Raw genomic sequence first — 19,027 nt, forward strand, 5'->3', positions numbered from 1 at the left:
GATTGCCCTCCGTGCCGCTTAGCGGCGTGCCCTCCGCACCGCTTAGTGGCGTGAAGGGCAATCTAAACCCCCCTCTGTCTGGAGATCAGGGGGCGGGGCCACCAGCTGTGTGACCATTTTCTATAGGTGCCAGAACTCCGTTCCACCGCGTTCCAGCTGAAAAAAAGCCGTGTTCTTAATGGTTGCCAGGTGCTTTGAATTCTTTTTGAAGAGAAACTTGCTTATTCATTGAAAGTGACGACAGAAAAAAAAGTGACTACTGTTGCTGAAACAACATCTGCTTTGGATGGAATTTGCTTCTTAGTCATATAAAGCATGTTAGATTAAATAGCAAGCCTATGTGTGATCAGTTCCCAAAAGGTCCTTATTATTTAAGACTTGAGAACTAATATATAGCATCTGTTAAGAGCAACTGTCCAAACCGGTCCCTTAATATTTTTCTTCCAGAAATAACTTGGTAAAATGCTTTTGTTACTTTTTGTTTGCGTGTCTTTTTCAGGACAGATACAACCAGAATAGACTACTCAATTCCTTCAAGGGAAAATTGGGCACTCCCATATTTTGCTTGTCAGGTTGCGGCTCTTACAGGCTACTTAAAGAGCAGCACAAATTCTTCTGCGGAGGTAAACTAGAAATGTCGCAATGAACTGTGTTAGTAGATGTATTTGATAGTCCAGACTTCTGCCTTGTGCAGGCGGCTGTTGCTTGCTTGTGGATGAGTGTGAGCTGGCATAGTTGCGTCACACCTGTTTCAAGACATCCACAGAGGTTGCCAGTTTGTTTCCAAGCCCAATTTGAAGTTCTGATTTGGATGTTTAAAACCCCTAACTGGCTAGATCTTAATGATCTTGGAGAGTGTCACCCGTTATATGAACGCTTGCCAGTCTTTTTATGATAGACCTCTGAAAAATGTCCTTATACAGTAGATGGGTTTGGCTCCAAGAAGCCAGATCTCTCAGTTTGTCATGCTCTTCTGCAGGAGTTTTGTGGTCTCTTCCAGAGGCAAGTGGAGTTCTGCTGTCAGCAGTGGAGCTCTGTTGATTTTTATCCTGCTTCTTGAGTTTTCAATATATACACTTCCCTGAGCTCCTTGGAGGGAATGTGGGATAAAAAAATGGGATGGGCACCCATTTTAGAGAGCCGTATATTGATAAAATGCACCAGAAAAGCACACTGTATGCCCCTGAAACTCTCTTGTGTAGCCTGTGGGCTCTAGTTAGAATCCCGGGCATCCCAATAACGTGAGGTTGTATTTCTTTTTTAAAGGAGGCTTCTAGGCCTCATGATTCCAAAGGTGGATTAGAAAATGCCATGATGGCAAGCATTTCCAATGTAACCCTCAGATTTCAACCTGTGTGCCCAATTCAGCCTTACAGTTTTTCTAGGGTGGTGGGGCAGGGGTGGGGTGGGGGGACTGAACTGAGACTCACTTTGTGCTTACTTGTTTTTTACTCTCTCCTTGTTTGCTTCCTTCTCTTGCTGCAGAGATTTTCCTACCTGTTGGTGAGCGCTTCAACATACACTTTTATGATGATGTGGGAATACAGTCACTATCTGTTGTTTGTCCAGGCCGTGTGTCTCTTCCTGCTAGACACCGTAGCTCTTGCACAGACCGAAAAGGTATTTTGAATTTTTTTTTAAATGTATTGACTGAATATGTACTGTTAGTACTTTTCTTGCTTTTCTTCTGCTCTCCTCCTAACAGCTTGTTCTCTTGGCTAGCTTTGGGATAGGCATTCAATAAGCAAAAAATTATTGCTTCAACTTTGAACTTCTTTAGCTGTAAGATAGACATGCATAAATCTATTCTGACATCCTAATTGTAAAGACGTGGACCACGAGCAAAAGAAATTGTATGTTACATTTTCTTAAGTGTAAATGCACAGGATTAATGTTTCTTGCAGCTATGACTTTCTGTGGCTAGTAGGTATCTTTCTTCCCAACAGGTACATGAAGTGTACAAAATCTACTTATTTTCCCTATTCCTGGGCTACGTTTTGCAGTTTGAGAATGCATCTTTATTAGTATCTCCTCTGCTGAGTCTTGTTACAGTTGCACTTCTTGCAAAATGCCTCCAGGTAATAACTGGGTTTTCTTCATTAGCTCGGCTGCTGGTCTGCTTTGAAACTTCCCTCTTGATTATTTTATCTGGTGGCTAAGTGGGTGGCTTGTGCTGATCACAAAAGGAGCAGAACTAGGCTACCTACCGGCGAGATAGAGGTTTCTCTGAAGTTTGTGGGGGGGTGGTCGGGGAGGTGTAGCAACTACTTACGAATGCAGAAAAACTAGACTAAAGGGGACCCCCACAAAAATAATCTGGCCTGATGAAGACTCCAGGGAGAAAGGCATGTTGACGCAAGTAAAGAGAGCAAAAACAGAGTGCAGAATTGACTGTTGAAGTTCATGAGAGCTGATACAATCCTGGAGGCGGATGTATGGGGTGGGGGGCGGGGGGCAGACTTCCAAATCATTTATTTCTCACAGGCACTACCACATTTTTTTTGCAGATGAATACAAAAAAGGGGACACTTGTTTCAAGACTGCTGAAAGTATTTTATTTTTATTTGGTGTTCACAATAGCAGTGACATTGAATCTTGTAGTAAAGGTAAGATCCTGTGACAATTAAACACAATAGCGGCTGCATCTGATTGTCTTCCCTAGATTAGCTTTCCGGGGGGGGCGGGGGGGACCACCTTACCCTGCCTTTTTGCATTTTGGTATTCTTCCCAGGGGAAGGGAGAATGGACTAAATTGATGAACAAATAAGCTAATATTTCCAAGTCAGTCATTACCTTGGCAAAGGAAGAAAATTATGTTTGGTTGGAACTATAGACCGTAAATGGAATGACTTTGTGGAACAGATCTCTCCCCTTTCCTACTATGGCCTCCTACTCACCCCTGCAAAGCAACTGACAGTCAGGGGCTTCAGGGGAATAGAGAGAGATGTAGTAGTGCGGGGGCTGCAGTTAAGAGGAGGAATTGGCAGAAACCACCCCAATAGAATCCCATTTTGCTTGTAGACCAGCACATGCAAAGAAGGCAGAGGGTGATTTCTGTGGGTTCCCCATGAGCTGCAGCCCCTCGCCCCGGGCAGAATCTCATTCTGTTCCTGCATGTACCCTGACTCTCAAAAGCAGCATGTCATTCACAGGACATTATCCATTAATGTTTAATATTTTCCCAGATCTTAATAATTGCTTCAGAAAGCAATTCTGAATGCCCATTTGTTAAGGAAGCAGAAGCTGTTACAGTCTGGCACAGGGCATTCTCTATAATGGTCTGCTAGGTGTTTTTCTGTATCCATCCCACTATTTAGTGACTCTTGATTATTTCTGCTGTCTGCTGAGTTTTTTGCTTAGTTTAATGTTGTTCTTTTATTACCAACATTATTACTGTGGATGCTTTCCAAGTGTTTCCTAAGTTGGGGGGTCAACAGAAAGCTTCCTCTGAAACAGGAGGCAGTTGTAAGGATCTAACAGTGCAATCTGTTAAGGGATTTTTGAGACCTCTTTTCAAAAATCCCATTATGAGCATTCATTCAAGCAAAAACAGACAGACACATGCTCTGATGGCAAATGCTTTCTCCCTCACTTCTGAGATTAACTGCAGGTCAGCCTGATCTCAGGGTAGGCGGGAAAAGGCTCTGAGCAAACTGTAAACTTCCTCTTCTTTTCATTCCATGACCAATATTTAGCTTTGGACAAGCTTCTTCCCAGAAGTGTTTCGAACTAATAGCAAAGATATGGCTCTGGCTTTTGAAATGTTTGTATGACTGTCCTGTCACTCAGCTTCGTCAGGTGCCGTGCATTCTGGGAAAATGTAGTTCTGAAGGGATGTCTGTATTAATTCCGCTTTTACAATCCTATGGAGAGTTACTCCAGTCTATTGACTTCAATGGGTTTAGGCTGGAGTAACTCATCATAAGATTGCACTGTAAGAGTTGCCCTGTTGGATCAGGCCAGTCATTCATCTAGCCCAGCATCCTGTTTCCCACAGTGACTAACTAGTTGCTGGGGAGGGCATAGAGGCCAAGGCGTTCCCCAATGTCGCCTCCTTGTTCTGGTATTCGGAGGTTAACTGCCTCTTAATGTGGAGGAAGCTCCCTTTGGTCAGCCGGGCAAGTAGCCACTGATGGACCTAACCTCCATGCATATCTTGCATTGGATCCTGCATAGCAGGGTTCTTACATAAATGCACTTGTCCCCTAATAGAAAATGTGACTTTTATTAAAGATGCATTTGTGTGTGTGTGTGTTACTGACTCAAAAGAGGTGTGAAATTGCTGAAGTTGGTGCTAACAAAACTCCCATCTGTTTTCCAGACATTTGTTCCACATAAAGAAAATGAGCATTTAATGAAAGTTCTTGAAATAAAATTGGGTTTAAACAAAACAAAGTAAGTTTGAAGTGATACTACTTTTTAAAACTTTTGTTTGAGTTACATAAAGATCACCGTACTGAGCCTGCCTGAGTGTCTTTGCCCTACTTGGCAACATCTTTCAAGGGCCTCCAACAGGAACTGCATGTACTGAGACTTTTATTTTACTGGTGTTTGTTCATTGGCACGTAGCTCCCTATAAACAAATCGTTGTGTACTGCAGTTTTGCAAAAGCCACAGAATGTGGTATTAGCTACAAAGCTGAGTTTGCCAAGACTATCAGCTTTTCAAGTTGCTAGCCCCTCTAGTTTTAAAGGTTGCTAGCCCCTCTACATGCTTTACAGTGCCATCCTAAGCAGAGTTAAACCCTTTTGAGTCCTTTGACTTCAGCGGCCTTAAAAGGATGTAGCTGTGCTTAGAATATATTTGTATTTTAGGTATTTAATAATAGTAACAACAGCAACAACAACATTCGATTTATACACTGCCCTTCAGGACAACTTAACGCCCATTCAGAGCAGTTTACAAAGTATGTCGTTACTATCCCCACAACAAAACACCCTGTGAGGTGGGTGGGGCTGAGAGAGCTCTGGAAGAGCTGTGGCTGACCCCAGGTCACCCAGCTGGCTACAAGCGGAGGAGGAGTGGGGAATCAAACCCGGCTCTCCAGATTAGAGTCCCACTGCTTTCTTTATTTGTTTGGATGCTGCCTTTCTCCCCAGCGGAGACCCAAAGTGGTTTACAATGTAGTTCTTCCCTCTACCATTTTTCCATGACAGCCCTTTGAGGTGGGTTAGGCTGAGAGTGTGTGACTGGCCCTAAGTCACTCAGCAAGCTCAAGAGCACTATTAGACATACCCCGGAAGAAGGGACAGAGGTGTTGCCTGAAGGTACAGCTCCAGTGTCCTGCATATCTCCTTAACCCTTTTAATGACTCACAGAAGCAGAATAAATTTTGCAAAATAGTAATTGCAAAGCAACTATGTAAAATCATGAGATCTGTATAATGTATACTGCTTCCAGAATCCAACATTTCTTGATGCAGTGTTATTTTGCAAAAGTGCTTATAAAGTGTATTGAAAGCATATTTTCTAACTTTTATTTCAAAAGGATCCCCCTATATTTTTAAAGCATTATTTGGTGTTGGGAAATACTCATGAAGAAAAGGCAATGGATAAAAGTTTCCCCTAAAGTAGGCAGGCTTATGACCTATTTTTCCCCTCCTCTTTAGGAACTTCACAATGAACTGGCTCCTTTGTCAAGAGTCACTTCAGACGCCATCCCAAGACTTCTTTTTGCGGCTCACTCAGTCCTCTCTGTTGCCTTTCTATGTTTTAGTGCTCATCATCTGCCTCTTCTCCGTAGGCCAGGTCATTTGGAGGAGAATTAGGTAAGCTGACGTCTGACTGTTCTCAGGCTGCTTGTTTCATTGCTATCTGATCCTACCTGCCAGTTGCTGAATGTCTCCAGTTAACCTTTGCCAATTGTAGTGAAAGCAGTTTCCAGACTGGAAAAACTGTATATGGGGAAGTGGGCCTGTGTACATGCACTTCCACCCCCATGATACAGGCATATGTGTGTACATCTGCTTGAGTAAATGCCCTATGGCTTCTCTCTCCTTCCATCTTAAAGAGAAAAAAAACTTCCATGGCAGAGTGGAGATTCGGTTCTAGATCTTCTAGAAGATCCTACCCCAACGCTGTAACTAATTGTCCAGCAAGATGCATCTCTCCTATTAACGAAGCATCTGTCTCTTTCTCTTCCGACCGCTACAGTGGCGAACCAGTCAGTGAAACATCTACCCTTGAGGGTGGGAGGATTGGAGAAAGGCCGGAAGTCATGTATCATGTACTCCACACAATTTCATTGGGGTCGCTTGCAATGATGATGGAAGGGTGAGGCTTTTAAAGACACATTTACGTCTATTAGAAATGGCAAGGAATTGCTCTTAACTTGCCGAATGTACTTGAATCCTTTGTGTCCGTCTCTGCATCTGTATGTATAATATACATTATATATGTATATGGTGAGCTGGGATGACTTCAGAACTAATCCTATAGCTTGGTTCATAATTTAGCTTTAATTGCATTGCAGTTTGTTAAGCACATCCATCTTTAAAAAAAAAAAGGTGGGGGGGGTTGCATTGTCAAGAGTTAAGGGCATCTGTCCTAATCATTATTGTCATTACCAGTTTTCTTTGCTAACACTTCAGGCTGTTGACAAATGTTTCCAAAAGCTGTTTGTACTTCCAGCATGTTCTGGAGCTTTAGGGCTTACAGAAAAAAAATAGTTATCCTCCCTGCATGAGTAACAAACGTAGCAAACTACAGCTTTGCAGTTGCTAAAATAAAGCACACGCTCCACAGTACAGCACAGTGGCTTCCAGTAATGTTTACAGAATAACTTTGTAACAAAGTGTTTTGCTCTACACCCGTGGGAAGCAGCCTTTCCTGCCCAAATGCTGGAAGAAATGCAGTGTCTACCTGTCAAGGTGTTAGTGTGTCAGCAAACAAAATGCATGGGGGTGAGGATAGGGGAGACGAGGGTTGTGCTGGGCCAGACCCACTTGGAGCAAACCAAGCTTCAGTGGCCCTGCCCTTATTTCACAGATTTGCCTTGGACGTGGCTGGTGGCCGTGCATGTCTGGAAGGCCATGATGGGCAAAGCCATGCATGCTGCATGACTTCTCTCACATCACTGGCCGCTGCCCTGCTGCCAGTGTCTTGCTTGATTAGGCCCTGGGTGCCGCTGTGGGACTCAGCACGTGTGTTGGGGAGGGGGAGTTGCCTGCCTCTGCCATACACTAATGCTGGCTTGTGGTGATTTTGGCTTGGAAGGTGTCTTCATTTTCTGCTGCCAGTAGTAATGGGGCAGTGAAGCATTTCCCTCCTCCCATTGCAGAAGCTCCACTTTTTTCTGGGGGTCCACTACCCATCCGAGGCAGGATGTGGGGGAGTGGAACACGGCAGGCTGGAGAAGGAAGGGAGAGGCTGAACAGTTGCATGAGCACCGTTGCACTCACTTAGCATAGGATCCAAGCTTTTGTCACATTTTCTTCACAGAAGGGAGACATTTGTGCCCAATAGACATAATGTGAAAAACTTGAACACCACATCAACTTGGAGAGCTGCATCATTTTAACAAAAAACACCCTAGCCCCTCTGTCAAGACTGAGAGCAATAGGGCTTGAAGTGATGAATGAAGAAGTTCGTATACTCGTGTTTAGAAAGGAGTCATCTCCTGTACTACCATTAATATGAATGATACAAGAGTACGACTGGCTGTTTCTTGCATCTCACACTGGACCTCTGCTGGGGACCGATCAAATGGCTACTTGCTTGATAAGAAGTGAGAGCCAAAAAGAATTCTGTGACGTCTCCTTCTTTCATTACTGGATATCCCCTTTCAGCTCAGGGAAAGCTGGGTGGTTCCAGGCAATCCTCCAATCCACGGCTGCAGGAGTATAAGCACGTCACAAACTCCCTCCTCTCCTATTGCATGCAGCTTTAATTTTACTTTACAGAGTAGTTCAAACCAAAATGTGTCAATGTCCAAATCAGCAACAAGCAGATTTGGCAATCCAAACCCTGGTTTTCTAGTCTGATTCAGCCAGCATATGCAAACCATAGATTTTTGTTTCGCAAGTTGTAAAAAACCTGTAGTTTGTGCTAATGTGCTAATAGTTAAAGCCATGCCCAAGCAAAGGTGTCCTTTTGAGGGGGGAGCCCATGAGCCTATGGGTCACTTTCATTCTTACAAACAGAACCACAATATACTCCTTAAAATGTGTAGGAACAATGCCAAAGCATGGTATGCTCTTCTAAAGAATCAAGCATCGCTGGGTTATGTCAATACAAAATCAGCTTCCCAGTGTATGCCTTGTAAATAATTGCTGTGTCCAAAGTCTTAAGGTAAATCTGCACAGAAGTACTTTGCTGATTGATGCAGGAAAATAGCTGTAGGTTTCCTTACAGTGAATGCTAGGCATGGAAAAACTCTAGGGAAAGCCATTCGGAGACATCACTGGAGAATTGGTTGCTTTTTATCATTTGTCTTTAATGACTGCCTCTTGGATTTTTCTAGAATGAAGTATCTGTGGACCCCTTACGTTTGCATGCTTGCGGCATTTGGGGTGTGCTGCCCTGAGCTCTGGATGACCCTTTTCAAGTGGATGCGACTGAAAGCGGTGCACCCCATCTTGTTGGTGGGTTCCTGGCCTGTGTTAATCATATGTTGATGTAAAGTTACATAAAATTGAAACTTTTTTTAAAAGTTGAAGGGCTAGGAAAACAAGTCAGTCTAAAATTATATACACGTGGACTTTTCCATGACCTGACAAACTGTAGTCGGGCCAGATGTAGATATCACGTCAAAACTATGGAGGACAAAGATAGGGAAAATAACTCAAAACATAAGCTGTCCAATGCCAGCAAGCGCTCCGCCCTCCCCTTGTCTCCTGGCCTTACCCCCAGCACTGCCATCTCCCCAGCATAGATCATTCTTTTGAAAGATATCTTGCTTTAAGGTTGGGAGTAATATTGCTGCAGTGTGTATCACCCATCGTTATAGAAATTTAGCGCTTTGGTCAGTATTGGTAGCACAAGTGAACTCCCATTAAGCAGGAACAAGCAGATTCTTCTCCTCAAACTTGCAGATGTGCTTTTGCAGTGAGTGGACTTGAAGAGCAAGTCAGCTGCCTGCCTGCGTGTGCTGTGCGGGGAGGCAAGGGAAATTTTTGATTCCAAACCTGGTGTGTATATTTATATAGGCTCACCATCATAGCGCTGATTAAAGACTGAAATGAATTTTTAACGTCATATTGTAGAGAAGTGCAAGCATTTGAGCCACACAGGGGAGGACCAAAGAAACTCATCTTACTTTGTGTGTGTTCAATATTTCAGGCTCTGATCTTGAGCATGGCTGTTCCTACTATCATAGGCTTCAGCCTGTGGAAGGAGGTAAGACAATATATACCCGTGCCCACTGAGTAGTAATAATGCCTATTTTGTTTATTCACTTCATTTCCTGCCTTTCTCCCCAATAAGGTACCCAAAGCAGCATTCATTCATTTATTCATTCATTCTGGTTGAAGACCAGTCCTAAAATACATATAATAGCACCTTTAATACATAAAAGATTATGTAAATTATATTAAAATGATTTAACATAGAACAGCAACAGGATTCAGTGGCTGCACAGAATCTGGCTGACCCAAAGCAACTTACATTGTTCTCCTCTCCCATCTGTTTTATCCTCAGAATGGCCCCGTGAGGTAGGTTAAGCTGAGTGTGTGCAGCTGGCCCATGGTCACCCATTCAGCTTCCATGGCAGAGTGGAGGTTTGAATCTGGGTCTCCCGGGTCTGAGTCCAACACTCTGATCACTACACTACACCAAACTGGCATAGTGGCAAAGAGAATAAATTGTAATCTAGCAAATCCTCGGTTCAGATTGCGCTTATGCCGCAGACTCACTGGGAAAGTAACTTCCATTCTCTCTGTCCTAGCACCCCCATCCCGATCTGCTTGATGAGAAGATTGGCCTCCCTTTACAGGACTGTTGTGAGAATTACTGAGATAATGGGCGTTGTACACTTTGAACACTGTAAACAGAGGCCAGGCATCTTGTCTCTGGGCTTGGTACAAATGCATAGCTTTTTGAAATGACCTAAGTAGACCATATCATGGCAGTGTGCTTGCACCCTGGGCTGTCCCCCGCTCCATCCTGTATGCCCCAATAAAGAATAGCCTTTTCTTTACTCCATCCCAGTGCGTGGTCTTAACTATAAAAGTGTTATGTAAATGCTAAATATTACTACAGTGTGCTAAAATGATAGTATTTAGTATTATCCAGGGTAAAGGAAATAGAGATCTTGAAAAGAGAATGGATTTTTGGGTGGTTGCCATATACGTTGCTGCCTTTTGTAGTAGGATTTCAAAACAAAGTACCGAAGTGAAAACTTAGTGCTGACAGAAAACTATCATGGCCACTAGATGGCACTGCAAAACAGGCGGCGACTCTTGGCACTTCAGAGACTAACAAAATTTATTTCAGCATGTTTTTGTGAGCCAGAACTCACTTCATCAGATGCATGAAGTGTCCATCTATTAGGCTGATGCATTTATTCTAACAGGAGTCAGGGGAGAGACAGACAGCATATGGATTAACGTGCAATCTATTCTAGGAAAATGTAGGATAAAACACAACATGTGGATCCAATAAGAAAGTTACAGAGTTACAGCTGGACTAATTAACATTTGTAAAGGATGGGATGTGCAAGACAGTGAGTAGGAAACCTATCGTGAGTGAGAAATCTGAGGTCCTTGCTAAGACTGGGGGCAGGGGATAGAATTTATTGGAGAATTTGAATCCATCAGTTTTGTATTGGTTTCTGCCCTTGCAGTTCTTTTGCAGGAGAACACTTTTAGATAGAATACCCAAATATTAGGATTGTTTGTTGACACATGATGACATATTTTACATCTGAGGAGGAGTGTATCTCATACAGCTATGATTCGTTTGTGACAAAAAAAATTGATTCCAGTTCAGTGATAAGCATTAAGACTATTTTATTTGCAAAAGATTTTTATTAATAAACCAATAAGTATTTTTATTGGACAGGTTTTACGTGAGAGGAATACATTTCCATTAAAATATATTATGAAGAGTAAAGTGTATTCTGCCATAAAGGCTTTTACCGGCCAGCTTCATAGGACAGGGAAGGCATCCAGAGCGCTTGTAACCTGATATAATAGTAAAGCTAAAAAGGTTGTTCTTTTTAGTCCTCTTTCCTGCGTGATTTCAAGTTCTGTAATTTGTTTTCCCACAGTTCATAGCCTTGGTGCTTCCTTTTAGTTTTTTCCTAGGATAATGGCAGAACTTTCAGAACTGCAAGAATTTTATGACCCTGACACAGTCGGACTCATGACCTGGATAAAGTAGGTATCCCCACACTGTATTTTTCTTTAATTTTTCCTTACTACAGTTGTTTAACTGTGGTTCATAACAGTTCCTTATTACATAGCCAATGTGTGACGGAATATGTTGCTTGCTGAGACTCTTTGGGGGCTGTTCAGGTTGTGCATCCTGCACTTTTAGGATTAGTCTTAATGTTGTGTGTAACCTTGAGTTCACTTAACACGATTCCTCCTCCGTTCACACAGCACATGGTAAATAGTTGTTTCTGGGTTTGTCACATGTTTTGTGGCAAGTGGGGAACAAGCCATATATTGCAGGGTCAGGCGCATACAGCACCTTGCTAGCTCAGACACCAACAGCAAACAATGGCTTCCCACAGCTACTTATTTGCTAAGATATTTATATCCCGTCTTTCTCCCCAGTGGGAACCCAAAGCAGTTTGCAACATCGTTCTCCCCTCCTTCGTTTTATCTTAGCAACAGCAACCCTGGCCGTCGTCACACGGGCATCTCTTCCGTTAAATTTACAGCATATAGCATCCTATCCGTTATCGGCACAGTAACGTTTCTTTGGGTCACCTAACGGCTCTTCGCACCACCAGCTGTCCACACCGAAGCACTCTGTTCTGTTCTCTCTAACCGCGCAGAAGCAGCTCCTCCCCCTTTTTAAAAATTATTCTGGCGTTTAATTCCGCTATAACGGAATAACAGCATATAAACATTCCGTTAGAGCAAAACATTACATTGTTTTTCCAACTTTGAAATTATATAAATAGCCCTTTGCCTGCAGAAAACTCCCTGTCTGGCGTGATCCCCATCGCTGAAGACTCTGCCATGGCGATTGAGTCATTTTTACTTCAGCAGAAAGTGTGCATTGTGTTATATCGTTATGGCGTTATAAGGACATAATAAAATAAAAAAAAGGGGAGTCACAGGAAGAAATGGATTCTGGGATTGAAGGGAGGGCATAGGATGTTGCGAGGCGAAATACATCGATGTGAAGCATTCACACTGAGGCACAAAATAGCGCGACTATCAAGCACAAAGCAGAAGAGAGAAAATCGCTACAGTGTTGGAATAAGGTGGGTGTTTGCCAGGAAATAGGGCCATTTTAGCGCTAAATAAAAGCCCGTGTGACAACGGCCCCTGTGTGGTTGGTGAAGCTGGAGAAAGGGTGACTGTCCCCAAATCGCCTGGTAAATTTCAGTGGCAGAATGGGAGTTCAAACACAGGTGCACCAGATCCTAGTCTGACACTCTGAACTTCCTACACTATGGCTGCCAAACGAGAAACAGCTAATTGCCAAGTGATGCATGAAGGGAAGAGGAATCATGTGACCAAACTCAAGTGTCTCCCACAGTTTGGTGTTGCATCTGTATCCATACTGTCGTCTTAGGGCTGGCTTTAATTGAATGTGCTACAGAAATGCACCAACGTGTTCCTGGGTTTGAACTTTAGTTTTCATATTGTGTTTGACGTGGGTCTGAGAGACCGGAACTTGCAACAATTTTAGGCAATACAGTTATAAGGAGTACATAAGACAGCGGGTGTTTTTTGTCTGTTTGTTTTGCAGAAGGCAGGCACCTATTGCTGCTGTGTTTGCCGGCAGCCCACAGCTAATGGCCATAATCAAGTTGTGCACTGGATGGATGGTAACAAATCTGCCTGTGTACAGTGATGAAGACCTGCAAAAGAGAAACGAGAATGTGAGTGCATCTTCTTGCCAACTGGAAAACGTTTCTGACATTTGGAATGTTCCGCAGCATTTATCAGAGGGGTAGTCTGGCAGCCAAACAGAGTTGTGTGGTATCCTAAAGACTAACATTTATTGCTTCATAATCTCTGATTAACTAGAACCAGCCAGCTTATTAAGAAACATGACAAATGCAGGGAGTTGTTACTTACACACACGCACACGCATGCATGTGCACATGCGTGAACCCATACATACACTGCTTCTGTTTGTTATCTATAACAAAGGGAGGTTAAAAAATCCAGCACCCCAAGATACAGGTATGGTATGTTCTGTACTGGAAGCCACCAAGCACAGTTAGAAATCAGAAATTTTAAAATAAATGAGTTGAAAACAAGATCCAGTCAAAAGAATTAACAATACAACTAGTATGGGTGTGAATCACTCTCAACTGGTGATGAATACAAGTTGAATGGTATATATAATCTTTGAAAGAGGACATTTACTTTCTATACGAGCTAATCAGCACTTGCTGAGTTCAAATTCAATGGTAACAAACCTGCATGTTAATTCCAACCTGGCAGCTTCCTGCTACAGTTTTGGAATGCTGGGCCTTCTAGCCACCTTACCTTCTTCCACTAACCCTTCTCATTTGTGTACTCTCTACCCCCCCTCCCCAATATATAATCTGTCAATTAAGACTTCGTGCATTGGATGAAATAGGCTTTGATTTGTGAAAGCTTAGGCTGCAACACATTTGATGTATTGTCGAAGGCTTTCACGGCCGGAGAACGATGGTTGTGGGTTTTCCGGGCTGTATTGCCGTGGTCTTGGCATTGTAGTTCCTGACGTTTCGCCAGCAGCTGTGGCTGGCATCTTCAGAGGTGTACTACAGAACTACAGAGGTGTACTCAGAACTACAATGCCAAGACCACGGCAATACAGCCCGGAAAACCCACAACAACCATGCAACACATTTGTTAGTCTTGAAATTCCCACAAGAGATGCTGTTGCAGACTAACAGGGAGGCAGAGCCTTCAGTACTTAATTACTTCAGTGGTGGCCCTAACAACCTTGCTTGAGAGGAGCATAGAAAGAAACTTAAGACGAAAGATTCCAAGCATGCTTGTTTGGAAGCAAGACCCATTGTAATTAATATGTACGTATGTCTTTGTAAATGCTGTCATTTAGAATTCAAGTATATATAATTCATTGATTTAAAGTGGGGCTTAAGTGCAGTTCACTTTATAGGTCTGAGCTATTGTGCTGCAGTCACTCATTATATACTTGTTAACATAATTCAGTCTGTGTGTGTCGTCAGCTCTTGATCATTGATAAGGAGAAAAATATGCAATAATTGTGTACTTTTGAAGGTAACTGTTTTTGTTTGCACTGTGTGTGTCTGTAAACTATATCAAACATTAAAATCTTAGCATTAAATCGCCCAAATCTGCCTAATATTCCGTAATATTGTTTTCATCTTTACTGAATATATTTAAATCTACAGATTTTCCAGATCTATTCCAAAAGATCAGCTGAGGATATTTATAAGATACTCACCTCATACAAAGCTACCTACTTGGTTATAGAGGATTCGATTTGCAATGAAGTAGGGCCTGTGAGAGGGTGCCGAGTCAAAGACTTACTGGATATTGCTAATGGGCATGTAAGTAGCAAAATCTGTCTATGAGTGAAATAACTTGGTTGGCTCTTGAAAGAAGCACAATATAACCTTTGTAACTGGTGGCTTTGCCAGTTGGGCTTATGGCAGAGTTCAGAATACATTAACAACTTTAGTATTATTAGAAATACTAAGCGCTTTACAATTTAATCAGCCCAATCCTGTGCAAGTTAATGGGGATTTCTTCTGAGCAGTATTCAGTAGGACTTAATCCAGTGTTTCACTGCCACAGTACTCGGAGGAGGGGGGAGGCTTTCACAGATAGTATTCTGAGGTATATTCATACCCAAGGCCAAATTCCAAAATCTCTTTGGATAGAAAAATGTCCCCCACATACAACCCTCCTTGTGCTGCCAAAAGACATTGTGTGTTACAATACCCAAACATTCAGAGCCTCGAGACCTACTTCAACATGGTGAAGAAAAGATCTAATGTTAGTTATTACCAGCACTATTTGTATCTGGGGTATGTTTGCTTCCCTAAGAACATATATACTACTTTGCAGCAAGGTAAATGTTGTCCAAGTTATCAGGAGACACCTCTCCAAGTCAGTAGTTTCTGGTAGGAAAAAAACTCATGGGGTGTTCAGCAAAATCAATAGGATGTTTCATACAATACCTGAGCATGCCCTGCTGTGGCTCGCATGAGCTCAGGAGGGTCCTACACTTTTATCATTGTGCAGAATGTATAAAACCCAATTATTCACAAGGGCATTTTCATAAAGGAAGTAGTGTTGTAGGTTTAGTGTCTGTGAAATTTTATGCTATTTCATTGCATTTTAATTGTTAAACTGCTTCTATTGCATTGTCTTTAAATATTTTATTGCATTAGTTGTGTGTATTATACAGTTTTATTACATTTTTGAAAATGTTTTCAATCCACCCTGCGTCTGAGCAAGAAAGGCATACTACGAATGAATTAAGTACACAAACAAGCAAACTCTTTCTATTTTGTGCCAGGTGTATTGTGAAGAAAGCGACAGCTACGGCTATTCAAAATATGGACGATTTTGTCAGGAGATTAAAATGAACTATTCTCCATATGTGAATTATTTCACTCGAGTGTACTGGAACAGGTCCTACTTTGTATATAAAATCAACACTATAATATCCTTCCAGTCCTGAGAAGTCATGAAGACCTTCTTCCTAAACACTGACTTTGGGGGGCAAAATTCTTAAATGGGATGAGGTCATTTTACGGAGTGTTCTTTTTTTCCTATATGGCATATACATCATAGAGACACACTCAACCAGGTGAGAATGTGCAAATGCTCACAAGTTGATCCAATTGGAATACTGCAGACTGACTGCAGTATAGCGAGACAGAAAATCATGTTCTAGGGCCTTGCAAATACTAATCAATGTTACAAAATATGACAGTCTTCCATATTTTTAAATACCTCTTCTTGACTTCTTAGTTGTGATAACCTTATTTTTTGTGTGCATTGATGCTATGTTTTCAATGTTAACTGTGTTTTTAACTAGACCTATTTACTCTGGTAAATGCAAAAAAAGTGACACGATCATACCGGGCATGATCCTCTTGACACTATGCACTATATATGGAGGCTTTTTTGTGGGGGTGGTCTCCTTTTGCAGCTATTCTAAGCTCCCTCTAAACTGCTTTTTAAATTCAGGGAAGATTTTAAAAAGCAGTTAGCTTTGATTTGGCGACTGATGAAGCTAATGAGGATTATGGTGGAGGCAGGTATGTGCATGCCTTCTCTCTTACCTGAATTTTCTTGGGCGTGGCTGGTGGCTGCAGTCTGCTTGCTGTTCAAGATACTGGTAGATCTCTCATGGATTTTTAATGGAGTGTAAGTGTATCCTGTGAAAGGAATAAATACAGTAGATTATGCATCTTTTTAATATAAAAAATACCCTCAGTTAAGAGTTGGCAAATGTCTGATTTTCTTTGACATTAGTTCTTTTGCAGATCTGTTGTTTGAGACCTGCAAGTTGTAAAAAATAGACAATTCATTCCTCAAACAAGAAAAGGGCTTAGATTTTGTGGATTTCAACCACTGCATGGAACTGTGTTGCCTGCTTGACCATGACAAAGTGGTGTTTACCATTTAGCCCAGTTAATCTTGCTAAAATGTTTTTGGCAGATTAGGATTTGACAAATCCACACACTGCAAACCAATCTACTAACTGCATGTTTGGGTTTCTTCAAATTAAAAATATATTGATTTGGTATCTTTCTCTTATTCTCTTTATCTTACTTGCACCACTCCTTTGTTTTTTCCCTCTGAACCTGTTCTTGCAGCCCTTAAGGAAACGGTAAGGTTATTACTCTAAACGAGGACTGTGAAAACATTCCTGGATGCCTGCGGGAAGGCATTTTATCCAAAGATTAGAACTGAAATTCCTCTACTGACTTTATACATCCGTAGTACATAAACAAGAGAGAAGCCATGCACAGGGGAAAAAAAGTACTTTTATTACATGAATTTTGTATAGTGCTTATTGACTGATCAGTGCTGCCTGTATATGCCAATCAAACAACGCGGATGCAAGATTTTGAAAAACAGTTCATGGTTGTAAACTGTCTGATCATTTTAATGTTTGTTAAATTGAATCTGAAGACCTGTTTGCCATGCTGGGCAGGGGAACAGCCCAAATCACTCCACAGAATTTAAATCATAGAGGGGTTGTGATTTGCCTTATAACAGAAATAGCTTGTGATGCATTCATTTTGGTGAGGTTTGTATGTGTGTGTGTGTGTTGTTTGCTAGAACTTTTCAGGCTATTCTTGTGCGTTTCTGTCTCTGCACTGAATTGCTTTTGTTGCTGCAGCAAAGGATAGCAGCTGTGATTTATCTCGCGCTACTTCAAGGGAAATTTTAACTTTCCCCCCCAATAGTAAGGCGTACTGATTTAAATGGTTGCTTTTGGACAGTTTTTGGAATAGTCCTCCAAAACACCTGTTGTCAACCAGGAACTTTTGCTGTGTGATCTCCATTCATTTCTATGGGCTTTCAGTCCCCCCAGAAATGAGTATATATTGCACAGCAGCAGCTTGACAATGTGTCTGTTCTGTTCTGATAGGCTAACAGAAGACATTAGGAGGTATAAACTAGAACCCTGTGTGTCAGTCTCGAATGCTCATGAATTCCATTCATAACTATTGTGCTTGTGGTTTGGCTGTGACAAACCTACTAGCTCCATTCAGAGTGTAGTATTTTATTTCAGCCTCTGAAAAGGGCTTCATTTCTGAGTATTACTTCAGTGATAAGTGTGGGTCATATTTGGAGTGTAACCAACTCTTATTTGCTACAGTAAACAACACAGAGCCATTTTACATAGAGAAGATAAATCTTCCATTTCATTTCATTTGAGCTTAAATGTGGTGCTCAAGCCTTACCTTAATGCCTGTAGTGATTTTACTGACTGCATCTCATTGGGTTATTGTTGTTGGAATAGAATTGAAATCTGAAGAATTTCAAGTTTGTTCTCAGCTTGGGAGAGTTATTACAACATGGAGTTGTTAGACTTGAGAAAACAAGTTTGTTATGTGAGGGGGAGAAGATGTACTTATTGGGGCTGCTAGCTACAGAGCAAGAATTTTTGAAATAATGCTACTGTTTTCTCTCCCCCCACCTCCCAAAGCAGTTGTAGCAAACAGTAAAATGTCAGATCTCTTATGCTGGCTGTTGAACAGTCAGAAAGAGTAAAAGGTGGGGAGAAGGGTGTGTGTGATTTCCACTTCTGTAAAATGCAGCAATTTTTCAGATGTTCTCTGAAGACTTTAGAGGTATTAAAATGTAGAAATTTTGTAAGTGGCACCTAAGGTAGTTATTTATCATACATTTTATGTTTCTAATGAAAGGAGAAATAAGTGTAGTCCTGAGGAAAAGATTGAAATGTTCAAACCTCTTGCTGTTGGTGTTGTAATCCACTTGGAAAATGTGCCTTGGGGACTTTTTATTAAAGAAAAAAAACCCTTTCACTCAGCATGTAGTCTTTTTGTATGTTAAAATCTACAACAGAATGCATGAAGCGAAGCGGGGGTTCTCCACTTTGAGCCGATGGACATTTTAAAAAAATTGATCTTGCCTCTTATTATGAAACTGCTGCGGGGGAGGGAGGAGTAACAAACCATGTGGAAGTGCCAGGCGTCCTTGTATCCGGAGCAGTTATTTCAGAAAGGGAGTTCCCTGGAAATCCAGATGGGGTCACACTTCCTGTAGTCTTCTGAAGCACCTCCTAGTCCAAGGGAAGAAATCCAGGACTGGCCCTCTGGTTTAGGGAAGAAGCAAGGGAGCACCAGGAAACACCGCCTTTAGATCAGTTTCTGTCTAGTATATTTTTATTCTAGCATTGCCTCCAAGGAGTTCAGGATGCCTATATTAAATATT

General features: G+C 41.8%; 1 protein-coding gene across 1 annotated transcript in view; it reads left to right on the forward strand.

Annotated features, from left to right (window-relative positions):
• DPY19L4 (dpy-19 like 4) overlaps positions 1-18,615 on the forward strand; it is a 29,540-nt gene extending 10,925 nt beyond the window's left edge. The window contains exons 7-19 of the mRNA XM_054985637.1: positions 500-623; positions 1,486-1,620; positions 1,947-2,078; positions 2,508-2,606; positions 4,322-4,395; positions 5,609-5,767; positions 6,153-6,272; positions 8,461-8,581; positions 9,279-9,335; positions 11,232-11,314; positions 12,867-12,999; positions 14,494-14,652; positions 15,627-18,615. Coding sequence (XP_054841612.1) covers positions 500-623; positions 1,486-1,620; positions 1,947-2,078; positions 2,508-2,606; positions 4,322-4,395; positions 5,609-5,767; positions 6,153-6,272; positions 8,461-8,581; positions 9,279-9,335; positions 11,232-11,314; positions 12,867-12,999; positions 14,494-14,652; positions 15,627-15,791 — 1,561 coding nt within the window. The 3' untranslated portion in view covers positions 15,792-18,615. The remainder of the gene's footprint in view (positions 1-499; positions 624-1,485; positions 1,621-1,946; positions 2,079-2,507; positions 2,607-4,321; positions 4,396-5,608; positions 5,768-6,152; positions 6,273-8,460; positions 8,582-9,278; positions 9,336-11,231; positions 11,315-12,866; positions 13,000-14,493; positions 14,653-15,626) is intronic.
• The last annotated feature ends 412 nt before the right edge of the window (positions 18,616-19,027 follow it).

The sequence above is a fragment of the Eublepharis macularius genome, chromosome 7 (assembly GCF_028583425.1).
Source record: "Eublepharis macularius isolate TG4126 chromosome 7, MPM_Emac_v1.0, whole genome shotgun sequence".
Classification (NCBI taxonomy): Eukaryota; Metazoa; Chordata; class Lepidosauria; order Squamata; family Eublepharidae; genus Eublepharis; species Eublepharis macularius.